At 39.0% G+C, this 16,786-nt stretch overlaps 1 protein-coding gene across 2 annotated transcripts; it reads right to left on the bottom strand.

Moving 5' to 3' along the window:
* Nucleotides 1-7,278: 7,278 nt before the first annotated feature.
* Nucleotides 7,279-8,303, bottom strand: LOC120876182 (intraflagellar transport protein 22 homolog). 2 transcript variants are annotated; one of them, XM_040257876.1, is made up of 2 exons: nucleotides 8,145-8,303; nucleotides 7,279-8,054 (listed from the first exon to the last, which is right to left on the bottom strand). In XM_040257876.1, exons 1-2 carry the CDS (start codon nucleotides 8,259-8,261, stop codon nucleotides 7,704-7,706), a joined length of 468 nt encoding a protein of 155 aa, XP_040113810.1. In that variant the 5' UTR covers nucleotides 8,262-8,303; the 3' UTR covers nucleotides 7,279-7,703. The 2 variants fall into 2 exon arrangements, with proteins under 2 accessions (XP_040113810.1, XP_040113809.1); XM_040257875.1 differs by having other exon boundaries at nucleotides 7,284-8,303.
* Between the last annotated feature and the right edge of the window lie 8,483 nt (nucleotides 8,304-16,786).

Here is a 16,786-nt window from a genome sequence, read left to right as displayed (position 1 = left end):
GACTATGCTAAAGTCCATGGTGACTGTGTAGATCACCACAAACTGTGGAAAATTCTGGAAGAGATGGGAATACCAAACCATCTACCTGCCTCCTGAGAAATCTGTATGCAGGTCAAGAAGCAACAGTTAGAACTAGACATGGAACAACTGGTTCCAAATTGGGAAAGGAGTACATCAAGGCTTTGTATTGTCACCCTGCTTATTTCACTTATATGCAGAGTACATCATGGGAGATTCTGTGCAAATGAAGCACTAGCTGGAATCAAGATTCCCGGGAGTAATATCAATAACCTCAAGCTACGCAGATGACGCTACCCTTATGGCAGAAAGCGAAGAACTAAAGAGCCTCTTGATGAAAGTGAAAGAGGAGACTGAAAAATTTGGCTTAAAACTAAACATTCACAAACTAAGATCATGGCATCTGGTCCCATCACTTCATGGCAAATAGATGGGAAAGCAATGGAAACAGTGATAGACTCTATTTTCTTGGGCTCCAAAATCATTGCAGATGGTGACTGCAGCCATGAAATTAAAAGACTCCTGCTCCTTGAAAGAAAAGCTATGACCAACTTTAACAGTATATTAAAAAGCAGAGACATTACTTTGCCCACAAAGGTCTGTCTAGTCAAAGCTATGGTTTTTCCAGTGTCATGTATGGATGTGAGAGTTGGGCTATAAAGAAAACTGAGTACCGAAGAATTTTAGCTTTTAAACTGTGGTGTTGGAGAAGACTTTTGAGAGCCCCTTGGGCTGCAAGATCCAATCAGTCCATCCTAAAGTAAATTAGTGCTGAATATTCATTGGAAGGACTGATGCTGAAGCTGAATCTCCAATATGTTGGCCACTTGATGTGAAGAACTGACTCATTGGAAAAGACCCTGATGCTGGAAAGATTGAAGGTGAGAGGAGAAGGGGACAACAGAGGATGAGATGGTTGGATGGCAATATCGACTTGATGGATAGGAGTCTGAGTAAGCTCCAGGGATGGACAGGTAATCTGGCATGCTGGAGTCCATGGGGTCGCAAAGAGTCAGATGTGACTGAGCAACTGAACTGAACTGTACTGAACTTTCCCCATAAAGCAACTAGAGAAAGAAGAACAAACAAAACCTAATTCTAGTAGAAGAAAAAAAAATCATTAAGATCAGAGCAGAAGTAAATGAAATAGAGACAAAGAAAACAATAGCAAAGAACAATGAAACTAAAAGCTGTTTCTTTGAGAAGATAAACTGAATTAGTAAGTCTTTTGCCAGACTCATCAAGAAAAGAAAGAAGAGGACTCAATAAAATTAGAGCTGAAAAAGGGGAAGTTGCAACTGACACCACAGAAATACAAAGGATCATAAGAGATTACTACAAGCAACTATACGGCAATAAAATGGACAACCTGGAAGAAATGGACAAATTCTTATAAAGGTAAAATCTCCCAAGACTGAACCAGGAAGAAATAAAAATATGAACAGACCAATCACAAATACTGAAATCAAAACTTGGTTAAAAAACTGCAAACAAACAAAAGTCCAGGACCCGATGGTTTCATAGGTAAATTCTATCAAACATTTAGAGAAGAAATAACACCTATCCTTCTGAAACTGTTCCAAAATACTTCAGAGGAAGGAAAACTTCCAAATTTCATTGTATGAGGCCACCATCACCCTGATACCAAATCCAAATTACAGGCTAAGATCACGGATGAACATAGACACAAAAATCCTCAACAAAATACTAGCAATCCAAATCCAACAGTACATTAAAAGGATCATGCAACTGACAAACAACTAATCTCAAAAATATACAAGCAACTCCTGCAGCTCAATTCCAGAAAAATAAACGACCCAATCAAAAAATGGGCCAGAGAACTAAATAGACATTTCTCCAAAGAAGTCATACGGATGGCTAACAAACACATGAAAAGATGCTCAACATCACTCAGTATTAGAGAAATGCAAATCAAAACTGCAATGAGGTACCACTTCACACCAGTCAGAATGTCTGCGATCCAAAAATCTTCAAGCAATAAATGCTGGAGAGGGTGTGGAGAGAAGGGAACCCTCCTACACTGTTGGTGGGAATGAAAACTAGTACAGCCACTATGGAGAACAATGTGGAGATTCCTTAAAAAATTGCAAATAGAACTGCCTTATGACCCAGCAATCCCACTGCTGGGCATACACACTGAGGAAACCAGAATTGAAAGAGACACGTGTACCCCAATGTTCATCCCAGCACTGTTTATAATAGCCAGGACATGGAAACAACCTAGATGTCCATCAGCAGATGAATGGATAAGAAAGCTGTGGTACATATACACAATGGAGTATTACTCAGCCATTAAAAAGAATAAATTTGAATCAGTTCTGATGAGATGGATGACACTGGAGCCGATTATACAGAGCGAAGTAAGCCAGAAAGAAAAACAGCAATACAGTATACTAACACATATGTATGGAATTTAGAAAGATGGTGATGATGACCCTGTATGCAGGACAGCAAAAAAGACATAGATGTGTATAGTGGACTTTTGGATTCAGAGGGAGAGGGAGAGGGTGAGATGACTTGGGAGAATGGCATTGAAACATGTATAATATCATGTAAGAATCGAATTGCCAGTCTATGTCCGATGCAGGATACGGCACGCTTGGGGCTGGTACACGGGGATGACCCAGAGAGATGTTGTGGGGAGGGGAATGGGAGGGGGGTTCATGTTTGGGAACGCATGTACACCCATGGTGGATTCATGTCAATGTATGGCAAAACCAATACAGAATTGTAAAGTAAAATAAAAAATAAATAATAAAATAATAAAATAAAATAAAATAAAAGTTATCAGAAAAAAAAAATAAAAATAAAAACAATAATCCTGAAGGTAAAAAAAAATAATAATAAAAAAAAATAAAAGGATCATGCACCATGATCAAGTGGGATTTGTCCCAAGGATGCAAGGATTTTTCAATATCTGCAAATCAATCAGTGTGATACATCACATCAACAAACTGAAGAATAAATACCATATAATCATCTCAATAGATGCAGAAAAACTTTTGACAAAATTAATTTCCAATTTATGGTAAAAATTCTCCATAAAGTGGGCATATAGGGAACATATCTCAACATAATAAATGCCATATACTATAAACCTATAGCTAACATCATACTCAATGGTGAAAAGCTGAAACCATTTCCTCTAAGATCTGGAACAAACAAAGATGTCTACTCTCACCACTTTTATTCAACATAGTTTTTGAAGTCTTAGCTATAGCAGTCAGAGAAGAAAAAGAAATGAATCCAAATTGGAAAAGAAGAAGTAAAACTGTCACTGTCTGTAAATGATCCTATACATAGAAAATCCTAAAGATGCTACCAGAAAACTACTACAGCTCATCAATGACTTTGGTAAAATTGCAGGTTACAAAATTAATATACAGAAATCTGTTGCATTTCTATACACTAACAATGAAAGATCAGAAAGAGAAATTCAAGAAACAATCCCTTTACCATCATATCAAAAGCAATAAAATACCTAGGTATCAACCTATCTAAGGAAACAAAAGCCCTGTACTCCAAAAACTGTAAAACACTTATGAAAGAAATCAAAGATGACGCAAAGAGAAGGAAAAATATACCATGTTCTAGGATTAGAAGAATTGATATTGCCAAAATGACTATACTACTCAAGGCAATCTATAGATTCAGTGCAATCCCTATCAGATTACCAATGGCATTTTTCAGAGAACTAGACAAAAAAAATCTTAAAAATTTATGATGACAAAAAAGATCCTGAATAGCCAAAGCAATCTTGAGAAAAAAAAAAAAAAAAAAAGCAGCTCGAGGAATCAGAATTTCTGAATTTAAACTACACTACAAAGCTGTTGTCATCAAAACACTGTGATCCTGGCACAAAAATAGAAATATATATACCAATGGAACAGAATAGAAAGCCCAGAAATAAAGCCACACACCTATGGTCAATTAATCTACAACAAAGGTGGCAAGAGTATATAATGGAGGGAAGGTCATCTTTTCAAAAAAACGGTGCTGAGAAAACTAGACAGATATGCAAAAAAATAAAATTAGAACATTAACACCATACACAAAAATAGTGGATTAAAGACCTAAATATGAGACCAGACTTGTAAAACTCTTAGAGGAAAAACTAGGCAGAACACTCTTCAACATGAATCTCAGCAGTATCGTTTTGAGTTGGCTCTTTTTAAAAAAAAAATAAATTTATTTATTTTAATTGGATGTTAATTACTTTACAATATTGTATTGGTTTTGCCATACATCAACATGAATCCACCACAGGTATACACGTGTTCCTCATCCTGATCCGCCCTCCCTCCTCCCTCCCCGTACCATCCCTCTGGGTCATCCCAGTGCATCAGCCCCAAGCATCCTGTATCATTTTGATTTGTCTCCCAGAGTAACAGAAATAAAAACCAAAAAAAAAAGAATTAATTAGATTCAAAACCTTTTGCATAACAAAAGAAACCATAAACAAAATGAAAAAAACAACCCTCAGAATGGGAGAAAATACTTCCCAATGGTGTGACTGTTAAGGGTTTAGTCTCCAAAATTTACAAACAGCCCATGAGGCTTAATATCATGAAAACAAGCAAATTTGTAAAAAAATGGGCAGAAGACCTAAATAGAAATTTCTCCAAAGAATACATACATATGGCTAAGAAGCACATGAAAAGGTGTGTTCACCATCACTAATTATTGGAGAAATGCAAATCAAAACTGTAATGACACCAGTCAGAATGGCGATCATAAAATAATCCACAAACAATAAGTGCTGGTAAGGGTGTGGAGAGAAGCAGACTTTTCTTAAGTGGGACCTCAAAAATTGAAGGCAGTAAGCCAAGTTTGGTTGATTTTCTTATATAATTATTAATATTGACTGAATAAATACATATTAAATAGCTATGAACTTTTTGGAAAAAGAAATGAGCGGTAAAAAATGGAAACATTTAGAGGAAGCCAACTTATTTGTAATGTCTTCCATATAAAGGAGAGCTTACAAATCTATAAGAAAGGTGTCATCAGGCAATTCATAAGTTAAACTATTGGCTTACATTAAAAAAAAAGTTCAACTTTGCAAGTAGTCAGAACATTATATGAAAATATGTAAAATGATGTAAGAAAGTGAGAGTCCATATTTTTAAGTATCAAATTATAAAAGATTAGAAATTAATTAGGGTCATTTATTGCCAAAGATGTTGAAGTGAAGTGAAGTTGCTCAGTCATGTCTGACTCTTTGCGACCCCATAGACTGTAGCATACCAGGCTCCTCTGTCCATGGGATTTTCCAGGCAACAGTACTGGAGTGGATTGCCATTTCAAATGAGGGTAAATTGGATGAAAGTTTCTTGAAAGCATTTTAGCAATGGTCGTTTTCTTAAATTAGAGATTTGCACAACTTTCAATACAGTAATTCTGCCTTCAGGAATTCATCCCAAGGAAAGAACTATGGATATGGACTAAGGTTGTATTACAAAGATATTGTTCATAAAAAGAGAAAATAAAGAATGACCTGCTTAATGATTTGGGAATGGTTATGTAAATAAATTTTGATATACTATAAAAACAAGTGATCTTATAGAAGACTGTTCATTGGCATGGAAAAACTAATTTTGTCATAAGAAATGAGTCACAAAACGTTGTAATTCTTGTTTCCACTTCTGTATTTAAAATGCATATATTACATAAAACAGTAGAGGGAAAGTTTACAATAAGATGTCTATAGTAAAATTTAGGTGATGACCTTAATGATAATACCTTTTCCCTTTGCATAGATACACTTTCCAAAAGTTTTTACAATGCACAGTTATTAATTTTGCAACAAAAAAGGAAAACCTATGCAATTATTTTAAAAAAGTTCTCTCATAAGAAACATCAAATTATATAAAGAATGATTCAGGGATAATAAACCTGATGTATCTATAACAGCATTTCTGAGTCAAATGCAAAAGAAGACTGAAAATGCTTGACAGAAAGACTTGGCAGTTACTGAGAGAAAAGTCATTTGTTTCTGGAGCAAGTTGAAGTTAGGTAAGCAGAAGTCAATTTCTCTCATCATCTCCGAGCTGAAACTTTACCCTAGGCTTAATACTTGGGAAAAGCTTTCTGTTTGCAGACACTGCTCTGGGAAGAACAACACATCATGGCCTGAGCTTCAGCATAGGTGGAGTTTGTTCTACAATCTTTAAAACATTGGACAGAATAACAGTAGCTTTTATTTATTTATTTTTTTAATTTTTATTTTTACTTTATTTTGCTTTACAACACTGTATTGGTTTTGTAGCTTTTAAAGAGCTGTCATGTCAGAGTTGCAGACCATTTACCTCTTGCAAGAGGCTCTGGTTTGGATTTATGTTTACGGCAGAATGTTCTTTCTTCTGGAAAAGCCACCTTGTGTGTGTAAAAATATAATAGAATGTGATGAGAAAATAGAAATGCTTGGAAAATGGCAAAATAAACTGTTCAAATGATTAAATTACTCCTTCAGTTCAGTTCAGTTCAGTCACTCAGTTGTGTCTGACTCTTTGTGACCCCATGGACCATGCCAGGCCTCCCTGTCCATCACCAGCTCCCGGAGTCTACTCAAACTCATCTCCATTGAGTCGGTGATGCCATCCAACCATCTCATCCTCTGTCATCCCCTTCTCCTCCCGCCCTCAATCTTTCCCAGCATCAGGGTCTTTTCAAATGAGTCAGCTCTTTGTATCAGCTGGCCAAAGTATGGCAGTTTCAGCTTCAACATCAGTCCTTCCAATGAGTATTCAGGACTGATCTTTAGGATGGACTGGTTGGATCTCCTTGCAGTCCAAGGGACTCTCAAGAGTCTTCTCCAACACCATAGTTCAAAAGCATCAATTCTTCGGCGCTCGGCTTTCTTTATAGTCCAACTCTCACATCCATACATGACTACTGGAAAAACCATAACCTTGACGAGATGGACCTTTGTTGGCAAAGTAATGTCTCTGCTTTTTAATATGCTGTCTAGGTTGGTCATAACTTTCCTTCCAAGGAGTAAGCGTCTTTTAATTTCATGGCTGCATCACCATCTGCAGTGATTTTGGAGCCAAATAAAGTCAGCCACTGTTTCCACTGTTTCTCCATCTATTTGCCATGAAGTGATGGGACCAGATGTCATGATCTTAGTTTTCTGACTGTGAGCTTTAAATTAGCTTTTTCACTCTCCTCTTCCCCTTTCATCAAGAGGCTCTTTAGTTCTTCTTCACTTTCTACCATAAGGGTGGTGTCATTTGTGTATCTGAGGTTACTGATATTTCTCCCAGCAATCTTGATTCCAGCTTGTGAAACATTGTCTTTATATTGCAGGAAGAGCTCTTGGTATTTTTTTTTTTTTTATGACAGGTACAATTCCACAACTTTAATGACATATGGAAGGAAGCAAAAAAAAAAAGAAACAAAAAGAAACCACCTCAGTTTTTCAGCTCTTTGGAGAGGTCTGGGGCAAAGGAATCAGAATTCAACAATAGGATTTCCTCAGCTGAACTAAGGATGGAGAACAGATGGTATGGAGTCAGCTCCCTGGCTGACTGGTCTTTGGGGCAAACAAGGAAAATGCCTTCTACAGCCAAAGGGCGATGAGAACATTCTTTGGTGGATGGACGTCAGGCTCTGCACTGACGTTAACTTCTTTTGGGATGTGGAAGCTTCCAGATGAAGGCTGGTCAGGTAATAATGGATATCTCTTCCCGGTCTCTGCTCTCCGACACTGAGTTGATTATGCTTCTTAAATACTTTATGAATTCCATCCTGATCTCTTCTGGGTCGTCCTGGAGATTCGAGTGCACCAGCTTCTGCTTGTTCAAGGGTGGTGCCAAAGCTGGGTTTTCTTTGTCACTTCCGGAGCCTGGTTTGTGGTGTGCAATTAACAGACACTGAGTATTCTGTAAGAACTCCTGCTGGAAGAAGTAGGAATACCATGTCTCAGTCTCCTTCAGGTGACTTGGGATGTCGGCGTTGAAGACGATCACCACTCCGTGAGAGTCCTTCATCAGCGCTGGCCAGCGAGACTCGAACTTTGGATCGCCGCCACAATCCCAGAGCTCAAATTCACACCCCGTGCCTTTGTTGTTGCTGGTAACATGTGGGTTCTCGAATTCCAGGATCCTCACTCCTTGGGTTGGGTTGTATTCAGTGATGTCAGAAGATTCTGTCATAAAGTTGGCCAAAACGGTTTTTCCACTCTCGCAGGGCCCCACAAAGAGGATCTTGGCCTTCAGCATCTCTGTCCGGGGACCACTCAGGCACCGCTCTAGCCTGAGTCGTAGGCTCTATTTTTTTTTGGAGAGAGAATTCTTGTGTAAATGAAAAATTTAATTTGCAACGTGCCTTCACTGTGTGTGAACATGTGGGCAAGTGTGGATGTACATGTGTTTATTTTTATGTATTCATTTGTTTATTTGTATGTTTGGTATTTGTATGTTTGATTGTGTTTGAGCAGTATTTGAAATGTCAGATATTTAGGCCAAAAATGCTGCAGGGATGAATGCTGGCAGGAAAAGACCATAAAACAGCACTAACTAGTTTGTAGATGCTCAGTCTGGTGAGACTGCCCGTGGGGTCAAGGCTGGGTCCACTGCTATGGGTACCAAGCAGACTTTGTGTTGAAGGAGGTCGATTTTCCTATTATAAATTCTCTGGAATAGGAAATGAGGATGAGGAGGTAGCCTTCTGGATTGGACACAGAAGGAGCTCCTTTTGTGACTATCCACTTGAATCTAGTCTCGATATTCTTGCAGACACTTCCAGTGGTGGTTAGAAGTTTTCTTTGCCACAAGGAATCAGCTTAGTAGCTACACGTGGAGATTCCCTGCAAAAGCCTCATTAGAATGATACAGGATGCCTGGGTTCATATAAAGTAGCCAAAGGTAAGGTGATTTTTTAATTTTACATGTTGTAAATTCTCTTCACTTAATCCATAAAGCTCAGATGCAGAAACTGGCTTAGGTTCTGATAAAGATAATTAATCACACCTGTATCCATGTTTAGAAAGGATTTGAGACAGTAATCATTCTACTTGAATCTCTCTTCCAGAAAAATCTGATTTAATTAGCCTGGAGCACCAGAATTTTTAAGAGTAGCCCAGCTGATTCTAATGTGCCAATTTGAGAACTGAAAAGGGAAGCCTGGTGGCTCAGATGGTAAAGAGTTTGACTGTAATGCAGGAGACCCAGGTTCGATCCCTGGGTCAGGAAGATCCCCTGGAGAAGGGAATCCCATGGACAGAGAGGAGACCAGCAGGCTACAGTCCATGGAGTCACAGAGTCAGACATGACTGAGCAACTGACACTTTCACTTCAATTTGAGAACTGCTCTTTTAGAGACTAGTGTGGAAGAGGGAGCAGCCCCAGTGTTACCAGACCATGTGTATTTGCCAACATGCAGCAAACCAAACGCTGAGATCTTGAGGCCTAGAAAGAGTTTATTCACATGGCAGCCAGTCAAGGAAATGGGAGTACAATGATCAAATCTGCTTCCCTGAAGTTAGGGTGGTTGGGATATGTATGGAGTAAGCAAGATGATCTTAGGCTTGGGGAAAGATTCTTGGAGGCAGGGAAGAGGTGAAGTAATTGATATTTTGAGAAGGTGCTTCTGGAGGACAAGTTTCTGTATATTCACAATGGAGGTGAACAGAGGGCAGAGTTTTCCAGTCCTCTGACATCAACACGCCATTCATCAGACATCTGTGAGGCCCCAGGTTTAGAGTTGGTGGTCCCAACTGGCTGTAGCTGGCTCACACTGGGCAGAAGTGGAAGTGTGAAAGTAGCCCACCAGGCTCCTCTGTCCATGGAATTCTCCAGGCAAGAATACTGTAGTATGTTGCCATTTTCTTCTCCAGAGGATCTTCCTGACCTAGGGGTTGAATCTGGGTCTCCTGCATTGCAGGCAGATTCTTTACTGTCTGAGCCATTAGGGAAGCCCCCACACTGGGCAGAAGCTGACTCCAAGTTCCTGTAAAACAACTGGTCTGAGTGAAACTGGGAAGGCAATTTGCAAGCAAGAGAGTTTTAAAAAGCTGTTCCCTTATCTGCTGACCTGTAAGACAAGTTCAAGAATGTCTGTTGCTTACTGCTGCTGCTAAGTCGCTTCAGTCGTGTCCAACTCTCAGCGACCCCATGACTGCAGCCTACCAGGCTCCTCCGTCCACAGGATTTTCCAGGCAAGAGTACTGGAGTGGGGTGCCATTGCCTTCTCCGCTGTTGCTTACTAGCTCTGTTAATTGTATGGAGTATAGTTTCAGCAGCAACTCAGAGATGATTTGGTTGTTACCTAATTGCTGGCAGCAGAGTCTTGAGTCCAGGGAGGCCAATTAGAAGGGTAATTGCAGTACAGAGTTACGCAAGAGCAAAAGTCAGGCATTCACAGGAATCTGCAAATACTATGCTTCCTAGTATAAGGTATTTCAAGGAGAAGGAACCTGAAATCTTGCCACTATGCAAGTAAGGGCTATTATGATCTTAGCATTCAGTTCAGTTCAGTTCAGTTCAGTCGCTCAGTCATGTCTGACTCTTTGCGACCCCATGAATCGCAGCTCGCCAGGCCTCCCTGTCCAGCACCATCTCCCAGAATTCACTCAAACCCACATCCATCGAGTCGGTGATGCCATCCAGCCATCTCATCCTCCGTCGTCCCCTTTTTCTCCCACCCCCAATCTCTCCCAGCATCAGAGTCTTTTCCAATGAGTCAACTCTTACAATGACTCAACTTTGAGGTGGCCAAATTACTGGAGTTTCAGCTTTAGCATCAGTCCTTCCAATGAATATTCAGGATTGATTTCCTCCAGGATTGACTAATTTGATCTCCTTGCAGTCCAAGAGTCTTCTCCAACACCACAGTTCAAAAGCATCAATTCTTTGGCGCTCAGCTTTCTTCACAGTATAGCTCTGACATCCATACATGACCACTGGAAAAACCATAGCCTTGACTAGACGGACTTTTGTTGGCAAAGTAATGTCTCTGCTTTTCAATTTGGTATCTAGGTTGGTCATAAGTTTTCTTCCAAGGAGTAAGCCTCTTTTAATTTCATGGCTGCAGTCACCATCTGCAATGATTTTGGAGCCCAAAAAAATAAAGTCTGACACTGTTTCCACTGTTTCCCCATCTATTTCCCATGAAGTGATGGGACCAGATGCCATGATCTTCGTTTTCTGAATGTTGAGCTTTACACCAACTTTTTCAATCTCATCAAGAGGCTTTTGAGTTCCTCTTCCCTTTCTGCCATAAGCGTGGTATCATCTGCATATCTGAGGTTATTGACATTTCTCCCAGCAATCTTGATTCCAGGTTGTGCTTCTTCCAGCCCGGCGTTTCTCAGCATTACAGGCTATGAAATAGAGAGGAACAAATCTGACTCTATATTGGATCTGTTTAACTTTTGTATTCTAACTGCTTTTACTACAAGTTAATCACTATAAAGAGATGTTGTCTATATAAGGTGTACATAATGGTGCATGGCTGGGAACCCTACCTCCCATGCCTGATGTTAAGCTAAGATACCTTTGTTTAGCTCACAGGAACCATCCTGACAAGGTGCATCTGTGAATGGCTGCAGGAAATAAGAAATTATCACATCCCTTCAGAAGTCTGGCTGGAATCAGGAAACTTGTACAACAACCTATTTCTTTTTTCACTTTACCTCCTCAGTTCCCTGTCTTTGTTCTATGAAAGAAACTAGCATCCAAAGCCTGGGAAAAATGGTTCTTTAGGGCATCATATTGTACTGTATTCTTGGTCTGCTGGCTTTCCAAATAAAGTTGCTGTATCCCATCCCAACAACTCAATTCTTGACCTATTGGACTGTCATACAGTGAGGTGTACAAGCTTGGACTTGATAAACACTTATATAACAATTCCTATGAAGAACAGTTTTTAGATGAAAATATTTAAGTTCAAGGAGTCTGAAGTCACATGATGTTAGAAACATTTATGCCTATATTTGATAGATATAAAAGATAGTTCCCATATGTTTAATGTATGAATGAGTAAGAAAGATAAAGCCTGAGAACATTTCCAGATAAAAAGATAGTAAAGAGATGTGACGATGAAGCATTTATATGAGATAGTGGACTGAAAAGCAAAAATTGCGATACAGGCTATCACTGGGACAACTGATGAAATTTTAACACTCAAAGTGGATCAGATAATAGCTTTGTATTCCTGTTAAGTTTCTTGATTTTTGTTAATTACATTCTAGTTCTGAAAGAGAATGTCCTTATTCTTGGTAAAGGCACATAAAAGTATTTAGGAGTAGGGGGCATAATGTCTCCAACTTAAGCTCTTATGGTTCAAATAAATGCCAAGAACATACAAAAATATGTATAGGAGGAATAAAAAAGCAAATGGGGCAATTGAGGGATCTGGACAATCAGTATACAAGTATTCATTTTTCTATTCTTGTAACTTTTCCGTAAGTTTAAAATTATAAGAATCAACACAAGAAGAATCTAAGGGAATGTGAGGCAAAGAAAACACCCTTGAGATGGGAAGGAACTTGACACATTGTAGGAACTAAGAGATACCTCCTATGGCTGAAATGTGTTGGCAAGATCATAGGATGGCAAGTGATGAGGAAATTGATGAGGATATTGATAAGGGAATAGAAGGTAGATCATGAAGTTCTCATAGGCCATGGTAAGGGATATGACTTTAATTATAATGGGAAGTCACTATAAATTTCTGAGCAGGGATGGATGTAGCAAGGTGCACTTTACAGTTGATTCCAGGGAATGATTCTTCCTGGGGCTATTTAGGCTACACATCAGCTTCTAAATAACTCAATCAATGTATCTACAGAAAGGAGGGAAATGAATAGGTAGGCTTCCTTGGGCCTCTTGCCAGGTGAAGAAGGATGAGGAAAAACCTACTGGGACCCCACGGGTTAGCCAAAAACAATAGCTGACATTGTTTACACCTTGCCATGTCTGGGCTGCCTAGCAAACCATAGGTACTGACTCCTACAGCAAGACTTCATTCCACTTTCCTAGTTCTAGAAACATTCCAAATCACATTATAAATTTTCCCACATTTAAGACCAAAAACAATAGTAAAATCCTACACCTAAACCCTCTCTAAAAGGAGACGACCCAATCAATTTTTCTATTCTGTTCCAAGTCCAGCATCTTTGGGTAGTGTTTATTACACCATGTCAAGTTTGAATGGGCTCTTCTTGACCCTGCAGTTGTGGCTAAATGACAAACTTAATATATATTGGAAGAGAAATGGGAAGTTGTCCAGCAGCTTAGGTAAAGAGGCTCACTCCTCTTCTAGAAGGAGTGGCTATGTCTGGACCCACAGTAATAGAGGGCTTTTTCCAGCAGTAACAGCAGCTACTACTTACAAGTAATAAAATGATAGCAGCTGGCATTCTTAGACAATTCCCAACTGCACTAGCATTTCTACTCAGACTGCTGGTGCCTAAATCCTTTCAATTTATAACGCTTATCCCAACTTTATCATGATTGCATTTTAAGAGAGTCAAGAGTCAGAGTCCTGCAATAGGAAAGAATAAGTCTGACTCCATATTACAGCTATTTCTTTTACTTTAACCTTTGTATTCTGTTGCTTTTGCTTTAAGAATGTTGCCTGTAGCCTAAAATATACAGGGTAGCCCATTTCAAGCCTCTGATCTTTAAGGTTGTAACACTTCTCCTTTCAAATAGAAATTAAAAAATGCAGAATAGAGAATAACATTTGTCTTGTTCGAAGTTTACAGGAACACTGTGACATGACCTACATGGACAGCTTCAAGGACAAAGGATTCCAGCCCCAGAAGTGTACACAGCCAAATACACCCCTCCTCTTTTAAGTATAAAAGAAATCTGTATTCTACTTTGATACGATGATTCTCTAGGACATTAGTCCACCATCTTCTCAGACTCCTGGCTTTCTGAATAAAGTTGTTATTCCTTGCCCCCACACCTCATCTCCTGATTGTGCATTGGCCAGAATGAGTTTGAACTCAGTAGCAATCCCTCTCCTGCAGACAAGGACCTTGTGGTGTCAAGGAGTATGAGGTGCTTGTTTTTTCAGACTCCTGTTTGTGACGATGAGAGAAAGCAGACTCTATGCCTGTGAATTCTTGATATCTATGTTTTTCCAGTAAATCCAGCTCATTATATTTTTACACATAACACTAGAATTTGTCCTCACCCACCTTTAGTTATAATAAAAATTCCTTTTTCATAGAAGGAAATGAATGCAGTGAAGTTGCTGTACTGTTATATGTATGACATTTGCTAGATAGATATCTAAAGGATCTCCCTGCTCTGCTAGCAGACTGATTTCCTGCAGGTGACAGAGTAATTTTTTTTTACGGGTTCTCCTTGCCAGGAGTATCTCCCTGGCCCACCGTGGATATCTAAAGGATCTCCCTGCTCTGCTAGCAGACTGATTTCCTGCAGGTGACAGAGTAATTTTTTTTACAGGTTCTCCTTGCCAGGAGTACCTCCCTTGTCCACCATCATCAATGACTATCCTTGAGTCTGGTATAGATGAATATTCCCCTTCTGAAGTATAAAGACTCCATTGGGTCTTTTATATTGTATCTTCTGGCATACAGTCCTCTTCTGATCCCAGAACCTGAACTCTCTAAAGGAAATGAATGTATTTTGATTATAACTGCACACCTTGTAACCAAACAGGATCTATGGGGTTTTCTGGGACAGACATCCCCCACCTCCGTGTCCTCTACTTGCCTCTTGTTTGTAGAAAGCTTTAGTCTCCCAGGCCTCCCCTGAGTCAGAAAAGGCTGGCTCAAGAATGAACAATTGAAAGAATGCGAACATGTAATAACAAAGAAAACAGCAGTTGGGCCAGGAGACCCAGTAACCATTTAAACAGTAAATCAGCCACATGGCAGTCACAGAATCTTTAATTCCTCAGTGAAGGACATAGATAACAGTGTTTGATGCACATCCCTGAATTGTTCTGCAGATACGAAAACGTCCACCAGATGGAAGCAGCTAACTTCATGATGACCGTGAGCATGTAAACCCTAGACTGGCTAGAGTCTAAGGATTGATGATGTAAACCCCTGTGAAAGCAGCCTGTTGCCTCACCCTCAACCAATCAGAGAATTGTGCACAAGCTGATCATGCACCCTGTAACTTTCTCTGTCAGCTTGCCTTTAAAGACATTTTCCTGAATCCATCAAGGAGTTAGGGGTCTTTTGAATATTTGCCACCTGTCTACGTTGCTTGGTGCCTGCAATAAAGGCTGTAGTTTGCTTCACCACAACCTGGGATCAGTAGATTGACTTTATTGTGTATGGGAGATTGTCCCCAAGTTTGGTTTGGTAACAATCTTAGCCTACCATACCCCTATTCCTTTCTTCTCCCAACTACAGAGATGGGCATATGCCCCGAAACCAGGGCTGTCAAGACTCCTCAGAACCTCTTCAGGGGATTTGCAGATGTTCTCATACAATGGGAGCTGTCAGACTGGTACTCTGCCAGTCTTGGGGTGCTGGGGATGCTCATGCCTGCTCTATGAGCAGAGTTTGCGGGACACAGTATTTGCGCACTTCATCTAGCTGTGCCTCAGGGCAGTATAACTTCTGGACTTTTTAGCTGAAGTGGCCCCCAAATACCTTTTTATTGCATAGGTGAAATTTTGTCAGGTGTAGACAATAGTCTGCCTAATTTCATTAGGGCTTTACTGCTTTAGCTGAATACTTTCCTGGCAAGTTTATAAAGACTGGGAATTGTTTTAGGAGTTGAGCCATCACAGGACCTTCTTGGTCAAGTTTGTGTTTTCCCTAGCAATTAAATTCCTTTAACATCCATCAAGTGCCAGAAATCTTATTGAGTCACGATTCCAGAATCCAGATTCTGCCTCTGAAGTTTCGGTCTCTTGGCAACAGCAGCTGCCTCTCCCTGAAGCGCTAAGTCACAGTTGAATACTTTTGTTTTTGTTGCTACCTTTAAAACAATAGGTATGAGGGAACATATGGGCTTTATTTATATGAATATTATTATAACAATATTTTGTATTAAATATGAAAGGATAGGATTTTTGGGGGTATATTAAATAATATTTTTTAGTATATATACATTGTTTTAGCTCTTTTTTGAAAATCAACGTTTTAAAGTTGGAATGTTTTGAATTTTGAAAAGCCTGGATTCTGATTAAAATTCTCAAAGCAGACATTAGAATTTCTTTACATTTAAAAACTATGATGTTATTATATTTTAATATAGCTTTTTTCCTTCGAGTTTTGCAGAGGCTTTAAAAATGTTTAAATATATATATGGATTGTATGTAGAAAAGTAGATATTGTTGATAATATGGTTTAATAATTACTTTTTAAAGTTTAACTGGCATAAACTTCATTAGCAAGTAAGAAAAATGGGAGATATTTTGAATAATGAGATCTATCAGAAACTACTGAGGGGTAGAATAATTTATTCACAGATGGTTTCATATTAATTAAATAGTAACATATTTACTGAAATCATTTTTAGAATTGTTTTCTTTGCTAGTTCATTCTGACTAAATTTCGTAATAAAACTTAGCCCTTATGATTCACACTTAGCAACCACATGGGTAAGACATAGCTTGCTTTAAGAAATGCCAAAATATGAAATATTAACTTCTGATAGATGATGAAGATGAAGGAAAGTATCCTTGTGAAGAAAGGTTTTTTTCCAATGAATTAATCACATCTTAAATAGTTCTACTAGTGATTTATTTTCTAAAATGTGCCTTTAGCAATTGTATTAGTTTTTTATCTCTGTGTAACAGATTACCA

This window comes from Oryx dammah, unplaced genomic scaffold, assembly GCF_014754425.2.
Source record: "Oryx dammah isolate SB20612 unplaced genomic scaffold, SCBI_Odam_1.1 HiC_scaffold_17, whole genome shotgun sequence".
Lineage (NCBI taxonomy): Eukaryota > Metazoa > Chordata > Mammalia > Artiodactyla > Bovidae > Oryx > Oryx dammah.
This window is presented reverse-complemented; position numbering and strand designations above follow the sequence as displayed.

Excerpts from the sequence above, each read along its gene's own strand:
- LOC120876182 (XM_040257875.1), bottom strand. The coding sequence starts at position 8,261 with ATGCTGAAGGCCAAGATCCTCTTTGTGGGGCCCTGCGAGAGTGGAAAA.